Source organism: Abramis brama, assembly GCF_963993115.1.
Source record: "Abramis brama genome assembly, chromosome: 13".
Taxonomy (NCBI): Eukaryota; Metazoa; Chordata; class Actinopteri; order Cypriniformes; family Leuciscidae; genus Abramis; species Abramis brama.
The window spans coordinates 14,940,237-14,959,804 of record NC_139975.1 but is presented as its reverse complement, the minus strand read 5'-3'; the positions used below and the strand labels follow the sequence as shown (position 1 = coordinate 14,959,804).

The 19,568-nt window shown below is 37.7% G+C and overlaps 1 protein-coding gene across 3 annotated transcripts in view; it reads right to left on the bottom strand.

The window, feature by feature from the left end:
- Window positions 1–19,568, bottom strand: part of glra4a (glycine receptor, alpha 4a) — a 50,416-nt gene that overhangs the window by 12,228 nt on the left and 18,620 nt on the right. For 2 of the 3 annotated variants that reach the window (XM_084132684.1, XM_084132685.1), the window contains exons 2-5: window positions 6,585–6,718; window positions 5,757–5,824; window positions 4,955–5,178; window positions 2,090–2,172 (exon numbers count right to left, since the gene is read on the bottom strand). In XM_084132684.1, coding sequence (XP_083988810.1) covers window positions 2,090–2,172; window positions 4,955–5,178; window positions 5,757–5,824; window positions 6,585–6,718 — 509 coding nt within the window. Of the gene's footprint in view, window positions 1–2,089; window positions 2,173–4,954; window positions 5,179–5,756; window positions 5,825–6,584; window positions 7,897–19,568 lie in introns of those variants that run through there. The other variant, XM_084132683.1, reaches the window with a different exon arrangement.

The window sequence follows — 19,568 nt, the reverse complement described above, 5'->3', positions numbered from 1 at the left end:
CCTTGAATGTCATGGTGTCTTTGAAAAGTTTAGCGTGGTTCCAAACATTGCATTCAAACTAATACAAGAAATATGAATGTTTTTCCAAGATGAGAAAGGATTATTTTTTTTGCCTATTCTAGCCTCAATTGTCAATATAAAAAAGGTATTATTTGCAATATATTCTTCAGTGCATCATAATCCTTCAGAAATCATTCTGATATGTTTATTTGATGCTCATTTTTTTATTTTTTTATTATCAATATTAAAAGCAGTTGTGCAGTCATTTGTGGAAACTGCTTTTTTTTGGGGGGGGGGGGGGGGGGGGGATTCTTTGAATGCAAAGGTCAAAGAAACAGGTTTATGTTTCACACACACACACACACACTTTTATCAATTTAATGCATTCTTGTTCAATGAAAGTATTAGTGTCTTTGAAAAAAACTGACCCCAAAGTTTTGAAAAGTGGTGTACTGTATATTTCAGATAAAGACTTTCTTTATGCGTTCCATGGTCACTCTTGGTCATATAAGCGTAATTGATTTGTGTGCCCTTTATAATCCACAAAAGCACTTATTAATCTCTGTGTATAATACCTAAAAAACATTCATTTTTGAAGCCTTTATACTAAACTTTACATTAATATTCCATTTGTCTACTTTCCCAATTCTGCTTCATTTTTTTTTTTTGTGCCTTTGTCATCGTGTTTTTCCACTTGTATTTCCACATATCTTCCCTTGACACTTTTGCATACCAAGTGCCCCAAACTTATTCCTCCTTTGTTTTTTTGCAAAGGATCAGATTTCTCTACCTGGATGTGTCCTTCCCAGACAAGGTTATCCCACCCCTCGACAATGTCCCAACACTCGTCAAAACGGTGTTCAGCGGGCCCTTTCAAAGCCCTAAAAAGGTGCTCTTGACTAATCGGAAATGATTATGCCCTCAGTAACGGCTTTTGTTAGACAGTAAACCTGCCCGTCTTCCCGTGTGTGTCTCACTGTGTCTGACCCCACTCCTTAGAAGAGGGCGATTTTAACTGCGACTACAGAGGAGGGCTTTTTCCACTCATTGAATAAATACTGTAGACATACAGAGGACGCAGAAAGGACAGCAAAACAATATCTTGTAGTGCGTCCCCTAAATCTTTTAAACCATATGAGTCACTTAATGTAGAGGTGCTGCCTTTGGTCACCACACATAAATCAAATAATCCAAAAGGCAAATCCAGATGTAAAGCTAAGTGGCATCTGCAGTGCATTTCTGTATTACATGGATATCTCATTTGGCTCCTCTTGTGGTTAGAAAGGGGAGTTCTTTTGTCTTAGGGATGTGGAATTAAAAGCCTCTTGGGCAAATGAGGTGGGCCACATAATAAAGGGGACACAAAATGAAAGTTTCATTATTGATATCCTTTAAATTGGTTCTAGGAGTTAAGATGCTATCTGCTCTCAGGGCACTGGGGTGGTGAATTATCTATTTCTTTGCCTGCCTCTTCCTTTTATCAAGGTAATAAGGAAGGGCACTAGACACTACACACCGTTTTAAAAAGAGGATGCTGTATCATTGAAACTTCCTTTTGCCGATTCTTCTTCTTTTTTGTGCAGTGAGACATAGAAAACTGTTTTGAGTAATCTATTTTCTACACTTTTTTCAAATCCCATAATGCTCAGGGTTATCGGCTCACAAGTAGAAAAAGAAAAAAGTTAATTGTCATTGCTGTCTTAACAGGATATAAATGGCAACAGTTCATTGAGTTAAGGATTCTGAAAATGTAGTGCTGGAATCACAGGAATAAATTACATTTTATAATATAATAAAATCGAAAACAGTTATTTTAAATTGTTTTATTACTTCACAATATTACTGTTTTAACTGTATTTTTGACCAAACTTTTGAAAGGTAAAGTATGTTCACCATACACAACAGTGTTCATAGGAAGGCTTTTAAAAACATGTAGAGCTATGCGTTCACTGTGTTTCAACTTCATGGCTATTGCTATCGTGCATTCATTTAAACAGTGTCAGAAGAATCGGAAGCAGCAAAGTGTGAAGCGGGGAAGGCGAGGAGAGATGGGGGAGGGAGAGATGAAGAGTAGAATAAGAGTACTCACAGCTCTCTAGCTGCATGGTACAAGTCTGAATGTCCATTGGGAAATTCTTCAAGTCCATGGGACAAGACAGGATGAGTGTTAGCCTGAGACAGAGCGCAAAACAGGAAAGCAGAAAGTGAGGAATAGTCAGTGGAAAGAGTGAAACCACAAAGGGCAGAGAGAGACCAAAAAAAAGTTTGCAAGGAACACTGAGGAGGAGAAGCAGAAGCAAAGAAGATAGTTGAAAAAAGTTAGTTGTCATTATTTGCTCTTGTTTCTTGGCCTTTTTTTTCTCTCTTTTTTTTAGCGAATATCTGACCACTCTTTTGCAATAGAATTAAAGTGATTGACGATGATTCAAGCTTCAAAATTACATTTTACAAAAAAAACCTTCAGAAGATTTTGAATATGGTGCATAAGTTGTATGGATTACTTTTATGATTCTTCATAATATTTAACCTTTAAAGCTCTAGACCCCAGTAATTGAAATTGGATCTATAAAACAACCAGTACATTCTTTAAAATATCTTCTTTTGTGTTCCACAAAGGTTTGGAACAATATGAGTTTGAGTTTGTTTTTATTTATGCATGAATAATTGTTGTAGAGGCATAATTATAATTTCAGAACGCACCATTAATCAAAATCCCAGTTTATACTGTCTCCGCATGAGTTAAGATCTATGGTCGTACACTTTTTCCCTTTGATTTGTGATTATATATATATGAATCCCTAAATGTGGTGTGAATTGCTCAGTTTGTATCACATGCCTTCTTAGTAAAAGCAAACTTTCTTTTCTTTACTCTTGTTTATCATGTGGCTGTTACATTAAAGTTTTAGCCATAAAGATCAGTCCCCACTATTAGAAACTTTGGATAAAGGAAACAGTGTAATTACCTGCTGTAATGCAATGTCTCAGAGAAAGACAAAGCCACCAGTTCTTTTTTGAGGAGCCCGTTTCTTTTGTGCTGTGATAACCCTAAATTCAAACCCCAAAATATCCACACTTACACACTCTGATGTGGAGACCTTTTTAGGCTCTTTAACACATGATTTTTTTTCCCTCCTTGTAGTTTCCAAAGTGGGACCAGGGCACGATTAATTGCAATCAGGGAAGGGCAGTATTTATGACATGTATTTCAAATACGTATTTCAAATATAAATTTGTAATTTGTATTTGATAGGGTTGATGAAAATGGTATTTTTGTACTGTAAAATACTTTGTAAGAAGTCTACATGATGACATCATAAAAATGCGGCCTCTGATTGTGCCTACTCAGTAGTTTGCCCAGACTTGTTGAGATCAGGACAGAAAATGTATCCATTTGGAAGAAGGTGGTCAAGGTAAGAAACGTGCCCGGATTTTGGTGTGTTCGCACCGCAGGAACTAGGAACGATTTTAGTTCTAGGAACTCCTTTTGGAGGAACTAGAGTAGGGTCTAAACCAACACTATAGGAACTACCAGTGACGTTAGTGTACGCTGATTGGCGGAACGCATGCGAAACACCAGCACCCGCCATTTTTAAAAAGGCTGTGTAAACACACAGATTATAGCCTATATATTTACTCCAGAAACTAACTCTATGAACATGGAAAACAGTGATAGATGGGCCTCTTAACCTTTATGCTGAGGAGAAAATCCTGGCATGGTCTAAAGCACATGGCGCAAGTGCACTTAGGTCGTGTTCGAATCCACTTTTGCTAGTTTAACGACTTGAAAAATGGTCAGCGCGCACGGCGCATGGTCTAAGGGTTGTCCCTATTCTCTTAACGAGTAATGGGTGTGTTTTGGGCGTAACGTGCAATAAACCAATCAGAGTCTCATCTCCCATTCCCTTTTAAAGCCAGTTGCGCTCACGCCTTGGCGGAATTTACAAGCAAACTTGCTCGTGTGCAAGGTTAAAGCGTGCGAGCAGACCATCTACGGGACAAGCCAGATTCCACTATATATTTATGTACACAATAATAATCTTTTACATTGTAATCCTTTTATTTTTTAATATTTGGCATGCTTGTGTGCTGCTGTATTACACACACACACACACACACACACACACACACACACACACACACACACCCTGTGTATGTAATAAGCAGAGTGTACGCACGTTGTGCACCCGCCTTTAGGTGCATATTACTAATGCGCCCTTTAAATAACAATACTGCACCATTGACTTAATAAGGATACAATTAGCTTTATCTGGGAGATCACAGGGATATATGAATATTTGATCTGTTAACTGGTTGCAGATGTCAGTTTTATTGCATGACTCGGGCAGAGAAAAGCTGCTGCTATCAAACATTGTTTACTTAATCAACTGAGTCAGTGTAATGGTGAAGGGATAGATCAAATAGGCCAATTTCATAGGAAATTTCATGCTCCCTTGTAAAAGTTTTTTTAAAATACAAAAATACACTAGTTTATTTTGCATGGTGTGGAAGCTGTATTTATTAGTTTATTTTTGATACACTTAATTAAGGTATTTGGTAATTTATTTTAAAATACATTTTGATGTATCTTTGCCCAAGCCACAATTACATCCATCACTAGAATCAACTTAATGACATTTTTTTCTAGGGATGTTTCTTAGGTGTTTTTTAAAAGCAAAACAAAAATAGAAAGAGTACTTGGCATTAACAGTCAAGCATTTTTGTTTTGTTTTTTAGGCCACATAACATTTCTCATATTACGCATTTTATATTTTCTGATTAATAATTGCTCAAACTCCATTGTGATCATTGTGCATTCCTATTTATTTTGGTCCAGGTCATTTCTTTAACATATATTTTGCAATAATATTTTAATGCAAAACCCTATCGCCCTTCGTCACTAATTCTTGTTAATTCCCCTTTGTTCTCTGAAATCTCTTTAGACTTCTCTGCTTACCTAATGCTGTAAAGCACATTCCCATTCTGAAATATCCTCAGCAGCTTGTTGTCGGTTGTGACTTCATGGAAGTTTGCACCTTTCTCATTAGCAAAGAACAAGTCGGGTTTCCATATGGAGTCCAACATAGAAGGGTCCAGGTCTAGAGATGCATCAGGATATTCACTATAGGCCAGTCGAGGGTCGTTCCACTGCTGGCGTAGAAAGACGTTAAGCCTGTAATCCTGTAGGAAGAATAATAAATGTGTTGTGTTCTGAAATCTAGTTCAATTTCTGCACTTGTTAATTATTCATGTTCTTTTTAGACCTAATGTTCTTTTTTTAAATTTGCAAACCTAGCACAGACTAAATCAAATATGCCCTTAACATGTTCTCCCCTGACATTAATTTCTGTTGTACAGTAAGTCCTCCAGTTCCAATGATCTAACCTTAGGTTAGCCGACTAACAGACCGCTGACAATCTGTAACGGTCAACTGAAACATTCTGCTGACAACGAAACTTTAAGCACAGGCTTTAGAGGATGGTTGTATCACCTTTTCATTCCCCCCTTAATTTCCTGGTCGTTCTCTCAATTTCTCATTTTAATTGCATGGTGGACAGTTCATTATCAGCACATCAGCTGACCCACTGGACTCTAAACTTCTAAGTGATTTGCTCCTCGAGAAGTCAGGCAAGCAACTAAAACTCACCCAGCAGAAATATAATAGAAATATAATAGAGCATGCTGCCCAAAAGAATGAAGATAAAGCTCAATCCTGAATATTTGATTTTAAACAAAAATGAACCAGTGTTGTTACATACCATAGTTGTCTCCGTAATGGATCCAAAGCTGTTGATGAAAATATTACAGGTGACATTTACTGGTGGTCCTGTTGAAATAGAGGAGAGAAGTTTCTTATGTTTAGACTTGAATATACGTTTGTCAATGTTTGGAAAGTGAATGAAAAATAGATACTATTTGGGACTAGTAGAACTTAAAGGGATAGTTCACCAGAAAAATTGTTCTCACAATAATCAAATTTTCTCCTATTTTTCTCCATATTACCAAACCTCCAAAAATGACTAAAAGCAACATAAAAGTGGCCCATGTGACTTGTGTGCTATATACAAAGTCTTCTGAAAACATGACAGGTTTGTGTGAATTAAGATTGAAATTTAATCGTAAAATTAACTTTAAATTAATTTACCTTAAACATGAAATATTAGAATGGTAATTAGAAATGTTGAATTAGAAAAATTACAACAACAACAAACAAAAAAAGAATGAAAAAGCTAAATAAACAACCACATAACAAAAGCTGAAAATTGTGTGTATATATATATATATATATATATATATATATATATATATATATATATATATATATATATATATATATATATATATAGACATCCCCTAGTCATCATTCATCAAAATAATTATTATAAGAAGAACAGAACACCTTTCAAAGAGCATTCCCACTCTTTAGTGTATCTGAAGTAGTAACACACAGTCACGTCACCGGGTTCTATCTACAGTCACCTCATTTAAGTTCCCAGGAGCCACTGCTGTCAAGCTGCTACCAGTTTCACAGTAGGTTATGTTGTATATAATCCGACAAAAGCTTGTTTGTTTACGTTCTGTCACACCTTTGAAGTTGGGTCTGATGCGAGCGTCATAGCCGGAGGTTCTTCCCATCAGCTTGTCCAGAAAGTCCGATGGGGACATAGGCTTCGGGCCTGGCCTGCTGGAGGACTTTATCTCCTCTTTACAGGAGCCCAGTCTGCCAGAGATAGAGAAAGCAAAGAGGAAGGAGTGTAGAAAGAAGCCCGAAAGAGAAAGGTGAGGTAAAGGACGATAGATACAGTCAGTGATAATGACAGAGAAAAACGTCATGAATCATTTTAACGGAACTTTTATAAAGAGCTGTTCAAATAGACTTGCTGAAAAGACCAGCATGCATTTTAATTCTAGTCTAGCTGGTGAAAGTAGTAAAGCAGCATTCAATTTTGTATTTTTTTTTTGTGACCCGCAATACTGGTCTTTTCTGCAGGGAAAACAGAGGCATAATGCATTAAACATACATTTTCATGCTGTGTTTTTACAGAAGCCTGACACAGTGATCATGGCGAAGAAAAACCGAACCCCCTAAATCCCTAGGCAGGGGAAGGTATTGTGTCTGACAGACTGATGGCTCAATTGAAATGCTGTGAATGTCACAGTTAGGGGAGATGACTTTGATTCCAGTTCCAGCGGGACTCAGTCTGTGCCTGACAGACCTGCCAGGCTGGAGCAAGTGGATCCTAGAGGCTGGAGCCCTGGATTTGACTGGATCTTTTTCTTTCTGGGTGTTTCACTTCAGAAAAAGTGTTTTCTCCCTGTGCTTTTGATTCAGTTTTAAGCAGATCAGTCAAGACCCCAGTCCCCAGCCCCTGAGCAACAGAAGGCCATCAGAATCTGTCTCCTCTTAACGCCAAACTTTCTGATCAGTGACTCTTTCTCAGTGTTTTTACCACAGAAAACGTAGAGTGAATTTTTGTGGAAACTCCCATGTGAATCACTGTACTTGGATTGCATAATGTTTGGAAAAAAAGTGTAACAAGAGGCTGTGTTCTCCCCCAAAGGCCTGGGAGATACTGATCTCTCTTGGAGCGAGAAAAAGTCCAATATGGGTTTAAATTTGCCTCACAGACCTCAGGGCTTCCTCATCATCCAGCTCAGCTCTTGTTTATCCGAAAAATGAAAGAAAGGCTACTAAATGAATCACCCCCACTTTTTTAGTGTGGTCCAACTGCCTTAGAAAATCTGGCTTTTCACTCACATTCCCACTTTTTTTCAGAAGATTTTATGATGAGACTGTGCTAGAGCGGAGCATGCATTTTTAAAGAGGCGCAGAGGAGTGGAGGCAGTGATCAAGTTTGTTTTTTCAGCCTTGAGTGTCTGACTCACGTTTGCATCCAAGTACCATCGGCATCAAATTGTGTTTATAAACCTCACAGCCCTATGGCTGATATGCACAACTGTGCCAAGTTCATATTTAAGTCTTTCTGAACTTGGGCAGCATTTCATTGAGTTCTTTACAGGTTGGCTTTTCCCTTTCTCACTCTTTATTTCACTAGGAGAGAGACCATATGTTTTACTTTCTCTCTTTCTCCAACTCACCTAAACAATCTATGTTCTTCTTAACTCCACAGTGTATTACGGACAGTCCGATTAAATTCTAATCCCCAGAAAAATGGTTTATATAATATGTGGCTCAGGCACACAAAGAACAGCAATGGCAAGAAGCCATGGCAAAGGTCCATTGCTTGTGTTTGTGCTGGGTGTAATCCTTGGTTTCTGTTGTTTTGGTTGTCTGGTATTAAAATATTTCAGAGAGATTACGCAGTCACATTTGAAATGCACCAACTTGTCATTTCAGGCAAGTGATTAGACTGTCTACATATTTACAATATCCATTTTGAAGCTGAGGTGGGTGTTGTGGTATTGATGCACATTTTGTAGTACATATTCTCCATCTGTAATGGCACAATGACATTTTTTCTATATAAAGTGGTAGAATCAATTAGCCTGACTACATCAGACTTCCTACTTCCACTCAATTTCATTTTGCTTCTGTATTCAGTCTGAGAAAGCGTAATAGCTTTCCGTTTTCCTCCGGCCTGAAAACAGCCGGCCAATCAACGAACAGAGGGCGGGCTGAGAGCCGTGACGTAGATGCTGATTGTACCGTGGATGCGTAGATTTACTTCACATAATCTGCAAAAGTCGTTCACAGCCATGTTCACTCCGATATTTAGCTCAATGGTTTTGTTTTAGCATCATACATGTGTTTACAGTGGAAGTTAGCTGCGGCTGAGCATGCGCATAACACATGCCATAACCAAACGTTATGTGATTGGCTTACGGGTAACCAATGATTTTAAACTTCCGACATTTCCGAGAATTCCGGACTCAGTGTGCAGTGACCTTTAGCCGTCCCCTGGCCATGGACTTGAGACTAGTGTGGAATTTTCTTGCTCAAACCACTGACTGCTGCTGCTGCTTCTGATTGCTTTTAGAGGGAAAAGCTGCCCAAATTGCTGGTCTAGGATCAGTTTCCTCTATAATAATAGAATACTGGTGAAAGAGATTTGCTGTTTGCTCTCTTGAATGCATCAATTGTTTCTATTTACAACATGGTTTTGCAGCGTTGAGCAATGTAGCCAATCATAAACATATCTGTTGATTTCTTTAATGCAATGGCCAACCAGAGATGTTTAAATTAGAATCCACTCACCGGTCAATACGTCAGAGTTTTGTCCATTGCTGAGTTCTGCACTCTCGCAAAACCTCTCGCTATAACTTAACTTATAACAAACAAAAGGTAGAGATTATGTAGGCTTAATAAGAGATTCATTGTGGAGTCAGAACTTTGAGAGATTGTGATAAATTGAGATGAGTGACAGCTTTTTAATTAATATAAACGGAGCGCTCTTGTAATCCATTCAGAATTTGAATACAACTTTGGTTTTGCTGCAGTAAGGCAATGGTAATTTATTGTTCGAATTGTCTGCCATTGCAAATCACGCATACAGTATGCTTGCTTTTCTGTTCAAATGATAGGCTAGTGGTTTGTGAACGTAGTTGCTTTAATAACAAATATTTTATCGGGAGCGTTTGTACTGAGTTGTTGCTAGTTGACATGTAACTTGAAACAATGTCATGACATTCTATTTAAATGGGTTTTAAATAGGAAGCGCATCTCCTTATAGCCTTACCCTGGGGATGGTACACCCTCTGCTCATGTCTAAACTGTATATCTCCCAGGTAATGTGAAATAAGCTGTGCCAGTGCCTCAAATAATTGTGATAGTAAGTTTTTGCATCCAAATGCAAGAAATACCATTACATTGGTCCTGTTGAAAACTTTGAAACTTTTTCAGAGCGTTTAGAACTCACATACACGATTTGTTTTTGCATCAATATAACAGACTTACGTGTCCAATTCCTGTACATCTGGAATGAATAATTTACTGAAAACTCAACTTTCTCTGCCATCTCTGATGTAATCAGCCTGTTTGTTTTTTTTACATTAGCACTTTGAATAAATTCACTTATTGAATTATTGTACTGAAAAATTTCCAGGAGTTTAGTGTCTTAAAATGATCTGATCGCAAACAGAGACGCGAAATCGGGTTAAAGGGTAGTAGAAATTTCCATCCACAAGGGTTACAGGTGCTTGCGCCATTGTAGATGCTCAGTGTGATAAACTCCCGACTTCTAAGATAATCTAATTACGTGATGTAAATTACGTTAATGACGCAATTACATGTGCTTCAGTAATTTATTTGCGTTAAATTATTTAAACGTATTTCTCACAGCACAATGCATGAGGGCTCGCGCTCTATCACAGAATATGACAGAGCTTGTGTTTTAAAGCGAATTTTAAAATGAATTGTTAATTGCATGCATTAACGTGTTAACTTTGACATTCCTAGTTTTTATTTACATTTATTTATATTTGCAAGCATTTAGCTTACCCTTTGGCATGTTGCATAATGTGTGGCAAGTTTTATCAGACTCATTTCTATGGACCTATGTTATACTTCTGATTTGCATTTTATAGCAGATATCATGAAATATAATTAGTTTTGCCTCCTTTTTTCCTTTACCCATGTAATTTTTTCATACCTAGAGGACCACTGAAGTAAAAAGTGGCACAGCTTACCCCACACTCTCTAATTATAATTTAGACTCTTTTATAAAATAATTTTGCATTATCATTTTATCTGTATTTTAACATGAACTTAATGTTTCAATTGTTTGTTATAATAATAGTTGTCTTTGCATGCACTATAATGATTTGTATGAAATATGATTTTCTCTTTCATCTTAGAAAAACTATTTCAGGCTGCATGTAGAGAAGAAAATTGAAAGACAAATATGACAGTTATCCCTTTAGTCTGCTTGAAATATTGATACATACTCAGATATCCTTTAATACAATTTCTCATGTCAGCAATTATTTCTCGGAATTTGTGGCAGGAATGAACATATAGCCTCAGACGACATGCTCAGAGAGAATGCTAAAACAGAAAAAGTGGATTTGAGCGGTGTAATAAATCTGTTATATTAAGTTAGCAGGTCACATGTGATTACCTTCCATCTCTCACAAAAGCAGTCTGTCAACAGTGTTCTATTAAAAAGTCATTAATTAACTTCTATGATTGACCTGCAGCCCTGTGAAACTATAATTGTCTGGAGGTTTTACTGCACTGATTATAGAGATACACAGTGCCTGTGTGTTTAATCTTACATAGTTACTGTCTGTTCCAATATTTCTTTTCATTTTTGTCACGATTATGTGGAAAGATTCATGACTGGATTTGAATCCCCCCCCCCCCCCCCACCCCATGAGTTCTTAGTCATCAAAAATGGTTTCAGATGGTGAATACATCAGCATAATATACCATAGCATGCTTAATTTTTCAACGACAACGCAGAAAAGTTTAGAAGGGGGTACAATTAAAGATTAGAACAAAATAACCCCTCTCTGAACTTTTCAGGGAGCTGGGAGATAACTGGGGGGATGTTAACAGAGGCAGATCTAAGCTTGTTTCATGCTGGGCTGTTGCCTTCAGTTGGGTGATGACCAAAACATTTTTTAATGTAAGCCTTGAGAGATGGCTGACCCCTGCATCAGCCGTCATTAATTTATAATAACTGCCTTTACCCATTGCTCACTTCACAGTATCTCAGATCCGTTCCCATAAGACAGAACTGTACCAGCGCCGCAATCCAGTCACGTAACTGTGCAAACATGAGGGCTACTCATCAAAGTGTGAGTGGAGTGTTCCTGAGGTGTGGAAATGATGGGATACAGCAAAAGGGAGTCGCTTAGGGGATTCCCAGGAGGGCAGCTGATAAACACAGATCCACTGTGGTAGAGATGAAATGAGCTAGAAACTCAAAGACAATTTCTCTATCAGCCTGACCAAAAAAAAGAGAAAAGAAAAAAGCTCAGCTGAAAATGAAGGAAGAGAAAAACAGTAATTAACTGAACTTTATGTGAAGTGTTTGCCTCTTGTCTGACAGGAGCAGTATCTGTCGGCCTGGTCAAAACAAAAGCCATTGGGGTTGCTGGTAATGGCTCCACAGGAAGCTTTACAGGGGTACCAGAGGCCGGTTTAATGAAAGCTTGGGATTTTTCTTGAATCATTGAGATGCAAGAAAGGGACTTTTAATGAGCCTGACCTTTCAGGGCCCAATACCTCTGTCTAATCCCTGAGTCCCTGTCTGAGGAAAGACAAGAATATTTAACACTCGTTCCTCGGTCAACACTAGCTCAGATATTTTCTCATGTTTTATCACAAACTTGAGATTAATCATTGTGATGACATACAATAGTCTTAGACATCGTCGTTTATTATCATTTTCTGAGTTTTTGAGTTTTGGATTTGAGTTTTATCAATTAAGGGTGTTTTGTTGTAATTTCATGTGCCCCAGTTTTGTTTGTTGAAGTCATGATTTAGCTTATAGCAACAAAAATAATTAAGATTGTAAATATAATTTGGATTTGCAATTAACAATACTCTGCTACATCTCACATAATACATAATAAAATGTATTATGTTCTTGATAAAACTGTAATACAATCAAATTTCAAACATATTTATTCTATATATTTTTATTTGTTACACTTCTGCTATTTGTCTATTAAAGTCCGTTTTAAATCACATCGTACACTTCAAATGTGCATAGTATCAGCTCTCATATTTTTATGTTGGTTAATTATGACAGGAAAGATTTAGCCTCTCCACATGTTATATTCTGATACAGTCTGCCAACTCTTCTAAAGGAAAGTAAATCTGGATAGATTTCAGCCCAGTCTGCTGTAAAATTATCAGACAGACCTTGGGGCAACATGCTGGAATGAGAAGCTTCATAAGAGGTCTGACTTTGCTGATACTCATGATTTGAGTCCTTCTGTTCTTCACAGTAAGTACAGGACCGCATGTGACCCTCAGCAAGTGCAAGTTTCCCTCATGGGCTCTGTAACCACAATTACAGATGTACGGATAATGTTCATTTTGAGATAAATGCTACAAATACAGACTTTGTCGGCCCTGTTAAAGAGATGGTTCGGAGTAAAATCAACCTAGGGTCCTTTGCACCATGACCTCGAGCCAAACAACCCCCCAGAAGCCTTTTTTCCCTTGGTCGAACATTATATCATATATCATAGATATCAGACGAATGGCTTAGTGCAGGCCCTAATGGATCCAAGGATGTATCTCGTAAATTACTCCACTAATAATGCCCGGAATGGTACCAAACTTCTACAGTAGTACAAATAGGTTCTGTACTCATAAAACGAGGCATTGGAAAGTTTGTAAGTACATCAGGAGTTTATTTAAATAACACTTGCCTCACTCATGCTACTGCTAACCCGGACATCGAGGTCACTTCCGTGATTTGGGAAAAGCACGTAAAAGTCCTGACAGAAAGCGATGCATAAGGATGTAGTGTAACGACGCCCAGTTCAAGGAATGCACTAATATTTTGTTGGTAGTACCAGTTTGCAACAATTATTAATTAACACTAAGTTGTCAACACTTCGGAAAAAATAATAATTCGTCGTTACACTACATCCTTATGCATCGCTGTCTGCCAGGACTTTTACATGCTTTTCCCAAATCACGGAAGTGACCTCGACGTCAGGGTTAGCAGTAGCATGAGCTGTTTTTATTCGTTGTTTCTTTTAAAGAAATTGCTTTTTAAGGACTACAACAAACGGCTGGTAGAGACTACACGACATTGCTCCCGGATTACTGACATCACCAACCCTAAAATTTACATAAACCCCACCCCTGGGAATGCGATTTATAGATTATCATGACAGAATATGCTAATCAATGACTAGAAGATAACTACACATAATCTACATAAATTCATCAACTAACCATTCAGAAATGTCTTGTTGCATAATACATGTTGTCACATCTTTCTTCTTGAGTCTCTCCATCATTGTCTGACTCCGGTTTGAACATAAAAGGCTAAAAGGTTTTGAAATTTTCAGTGCATGTTTGTGTGAGGTAAAAGGACACAAGCTGTTGAAGCTCTGCCTTCTTTGCCAGGAGCAGCAGCTCATCGCAAACGGTGCGTTTTTGCTCACCCTCAAAAAGTGACGATTTTAACATTCTATATAAAAATATCTGTTGGGTATTTTGAGCTAAAACTTCACATACATACTCTGGGGACATCATAGGGCCCCCTTTAAATGGGTCATTGGATGCCCATTTTCCACAAGTTGGTATGATTCTTTAGGGTGTTCATGTAAAGTTTGTAATATAATTTTGGTTACAATTCCTCAATGGTATTGTAAAACAACACCCTTTTTACCTCCTCAAAAACAGATTTGTTCACAGTGACCTGTTTCAGTACACTGGTAATCCAGAGTTCTCGCGAGAGCACAAGTTGAATTTGCTCAGCGAGTTACTCTGGTGTCGAGTAATGCTGCTCATTAAATATGCCCCACAATCTGAGCTGCACCAATCACATCGGGTTATCTGATATAGGCGGGCCAGAGGCGGGCTAAACAGATGACGACAGCGCTGTGACGTTGAAGTCATTAGTAAACATTGCAAGATGGCTATGGATGAATACCAGTTGTTTGAAATGGCTTTGGCCGCTACAATGAACGAGTTAGACTTGGCTTTTTATCTAAAACAGGAACAGAAGACGGTGCTCGAATCCTTTCTTTGCAAGAAGGACCTTTTTGCTGTTTTGCCGACCGGATACGGTAAGAATATAATCTACCAGTTAGCTCCGCTGGTAGCTAAGCGTATGGGGTTTATTGTTGTGATTGGTCGTAGTGTTATCCAATTGCGTGCAGTGAGATTTTCAAATGCATGCTTGGTGCCGCCCCTCGAGCTAGCCGATTTTCATTAGTCGATGCCAGACCATGAATCTTTTAGATTTAGGTCTGCATTTCCAGGCTACTGTTTCGGTGCATCTTTAAATCTCTTTAAATGATAATGAGCAACTGCTCACCCCACCCCCCTCTTCCATGGGGTGTGTCGAATGGCTGAGGGCAGAAATATGCTAATACGGGACAGTCTGTCAGTGGTCGTGGGCGGAGCATGAGTATTATGACATCATAGTGCTCAGAAAATCCAAACGGCCTGATTATTGAGAGTGTTTAGACTTTTTGAGGATTGAAAAAAGGAGTGAATGGATTTTTTTCCATTGTATGGTGGTTGTGTCCACACACTGCAAAGACACATTTATATGCAAACACCATATAAAAGTGAATTTTGCATCCGATGACCTCTTTAAAAGATTCATTGACCATCTTTGTTGTCTCACAGACAGCCCTATAGATGTCAAAACAAATTGTAGAATATGTCCATTTCTTTGCTTTAAACCATTAGGCAACAGCAACCCTACTTTCATATTTAATTAAAGAAATGAACATAAATACATTATGGGTCAGTCCAAAGGGCTGTCCATATAGAGCCAATAGATCACTGTGGAGATTATCCTTTTCTCCATCTCACTCATCATGGCCCCGGGAATCCTTAAAGTGATTGTTCATAAAAAATACAAAAATGTAAACATTTTATCACCTTCATGTAATTCCAAACCTGAATTTCTTTCTTTGTTCTGTAGAACTAATTATGAAAATTGTCTTAACTTATTTCATCGTATGGACAAAAACAGCTGAAACTGTCTTTTGTGTTCCACAGAGGAAAAAAGTCAAACAGGTTTGGAACGACATGAGGGTAAATGATGACAGAATTACAGAGAAAACCATGACAGAATTTTTATTTTTGGGTGAACAATCTCTTAATCTCTTAAAGGACAATCTCTTAGCTTAGGGCCTTAATGACTTTCACCTGAGTATTTTCAAACTAGTTTGACATGGCAACAGAGAAACTTTAACAAAGGTAATACTGTAGTTAACCTCTTGAGAAGATGTTTGGGTTTGGATGCTGTTTTTTTAACTAGCTTCATCCAATCCAGTACTAACCATTAAGGGAAGCAGATCACAGTACCACCCTAGATTCAATTAGTCTCTGCATACACTTTGCACATGACTTGCAAACATATGCTGCTAATTGCTTTTCATTTGGGAGCCAGTGATCAGAAAACATATACATTTTTTAATGTGGCCACTTTTTACCAAAGGCAGGGGAAATGATGGTCATTAGATACCCATGAATGGATTTCCAAGTTTTTAGGACTATTAAGATAATATGAGATGGAGTTTAACAGACAGCTTAACACCATATAAACCTGAACTGCGATTTCAACCAAGAGGAACCCCTGAAAAATATAAAAGTTGTGTGTCCTCCTGGTGCCTGTCATCAAGAGACATCTGATCAATTCCTTAAAGTGCACCTATTATGTTTTTTCAAATATTCCCTTTCAGGCAGTGTGTAATATAGCTGTTTGTAAATGTAAACTCTCTACAAAGTTGTTAAGTCTAAATTGCACGATAAATTAGGTTATTGTCTCCCAAAAGAAAGAATCGACTCTGAACCGCCTAAACGAGTCGTCTGTTATTCGGATCCCACTGCGTTACGATTCTATACCACTAGATAATACATTTGCATAATGCCCTCCTATGTTGTACATTGTCCGCCCACGAACAATGTGACCCACCCACAAACACATAATTTTACTGACGACTGCTTCTTAAATCTCATGAGTTCAACGCGGGATTCGCAAAACTCTTGAAAGATGGGTCAGTACCCAGTTTATTTTGACCAGCTTGCTCCTCAGAATCACTTGTAAGTATGATTAATTATTGATGTATATATTTTCTACCGGGTGTTCAAAATACATAGTTTTGTGTTTTATATTGTGTATTTTTCCGGCTAACTCGTTATTACTGTCTTACAGAACTAGTTTTCAACTTTTTGAATATGACCGATTAAGTTAAATAGACTGTGTATTTAATTTAGAATGGAATCTACGCCATTTTCAGTTTCTCGCCCATCCCTTGTCCCAATTCACTGTAATTTCAAAAACTGTTGATTTCAGTCAATCTATTCTATTTGATATCCCCACAGAAGTTACTTTTTTCACGCTTTCCTTATGATCAACAGCATCATTGAGAGAATAGGATTTGGCTTTCGCCCTGCATTTTTCCAAGGTGTATTTATCTTGGCTGATGTGATCTATGCCCCATTCTGTGGTAATGTTCCCGTGTCCATGGAGACACAGGAGGATATTATGGTGGTATGTGGACTCAATCACCCACTGCCCTTAAGGACTGACTGGTCAGATGCCTTAGTAGAAAAACATGTTTGGAATCTGACATGACTCACACATACAGGTAAAAGCTGCCGTTTTGTGAATGGAAGTGAAAAAAGCTCTAGAATAAACTACATTTGTCAGTGATACTCTCATCACAGAAATATCTTACAAGCCTTCAATGTGATATTTTTTCTAGACTGACATTCAGGTATGAACTAGCAAAAACAATACAAAGTATAAGAGATGGACCATGCGGAAATGAAAGCGCTAAATATGGTGGATGTACTAATGGAATTCGCTTTAACACTATGGGCCCTATTTTAATGATCTAAGCGCATGGTCTAAAGTGCAGGGCGCAAGTGCAGTTAGGGTGTGTCCGAATCCACTTTTATTAGTTTAACGACAGGAAAAATAGTCGGCATGCACGGCGCATGGTCTAAAATGGTTATCCCTATTCTCTTAATGAGTATCTTTAATTGCAATTAACCAATCAGACTCTCATCTCCCATTCCCTTTAAATGCCAGTTGCGCTCGCTCCATGGCGGATTCGCTATTTACATGACGGAATTTGATAGTGGAAAGACCGAACGCGTCTCCAGAGCGCAAACGGATCTTAGACAATATTGCGATAAACTTTACCTCATGTGAACCTCATCAAATTTATGCAACTTACCATAATCATAGTAAAATATGTGGCATATGCCAATTTTAATCACAATAAACAGGCGTGTAAACACTTTAATGGCATTTATTCCACTCTGGCCAAAGTGCGCATGGGCATGTGACGTACACAAATGACGCTGTCATGCGCAGATTCTTAAAAATAGTGGTAAAGAAAGCATTGCTTTTTTGGGGGTGCTGAAGAAACTGAGGTTATGTTGACAACGTTGCGTGACATGAATATAATGCAGTATATTGATGGTTGAAAACATCGAACTGAAGACATTTGTTGGCACATCACTGAAAAAATTCCAATACATCCATAGAAATGTGTTTTGCATTTGATGTAAGAGAAGATTAAAACAGTGGCCAGTAACACACATACTGTTTGTGAGTTCATCATTTGTGCAGTGCATTGGGGTATGTGAATAATGTCAGAAAAAATAACGAATAATCAGAATAAAGAAAATTTAATGTAAACGGGACTAAAAAGGTTGCTCGTGTCATGTAATTTTCTTATTGTAATTAAGTCCTTACTCTGATTATTGGAAATAATCACATTATCTGTACACATTGCAAGAATTTTTGTTTTTCATCGATCTGTGTTTAGAGTGGAGCTTGAAAGCTCTAAAATCATTAGTGTTGCTTCACAGCTCTTTCCCAAGCAGGCTTATTCCACGTTGTTTACAAATCCTGCATCATTATTAGTGTCTGTAGAAAAGTCATTGTTTGAAACTAGATCTATGATGTGGTGGCAACTCAGTGAAAATGTATATCTCACTGGCTTATTGCAAGTATAAAACTCAGTTTATACTTTATTAAAAATAGAGCTCAGCTGAAACTCACCACAACCCACAGATTACACATTTTAATTCATAAAGCAATCTTTAACCTTGGGGGAGGCTGGGTCTGACATCTCAGAAGACCCGTTAGATTAGATCATGTTTCAATGCTAAATTTATTCTGTGTTGCTGAAAACCTTGAGAAATGGGTTTAATGCCGTGATGGTCTCATTTTTAATCTGATCTTCCTCTTTGCCTGTAGCCACCGTTCCCCCCAGATTCACAGTTTGTTTAAACTGTGGTTTAGCTGTAGCTTTCTATCAGCTTAACTCTCTGGTATGCCATAATTAAGACACTAAAGCTATTTTTGTGAAATTTATACTAATTTACAGGGAAACTTGATAAGTAAGCAGTTTTTTCCCCAATCTAATAATTTCTGTCCGTCTGCTGTAGCCTTCTCTTTTCGATCACAGAATTAATTAATTGAATGAAAAATGTGAAGTTGAAAGGACATTTCATCTTCTAGCAACTATGTTTTCAAAAACAATTTGACATGATTGGCGGTACAGTATGCACTGTGCAGAGAAAAAAGTCATCACAATGTTGCTTGGTTATATAAACCCCTAAAGTATCAATTAATAGAATGGGCTTTGTTGTGCAAGTGATTTCTTTGAAAACCACAGATGTTTTTATTCATCAAGGCTGCCTTTCCAGTTTAATTTGTAGACAATAAAACAAACATATATACATGAATTCCATTACCATTAAGATTAATCACCATTATAAAAGTTTGATGTAAAAGAAAGTTTCTCAATATCTACTATTGTCCTCTCAGCCTTCATCTTGGTTCAATGTGGATTGTCTGTTGTCAGTCTGTAAGACAACTTCTCTGATTACTTGTCTGATGGTGCCAGCACTCTGACAGAGAGCTCTGATGGGTATTTTT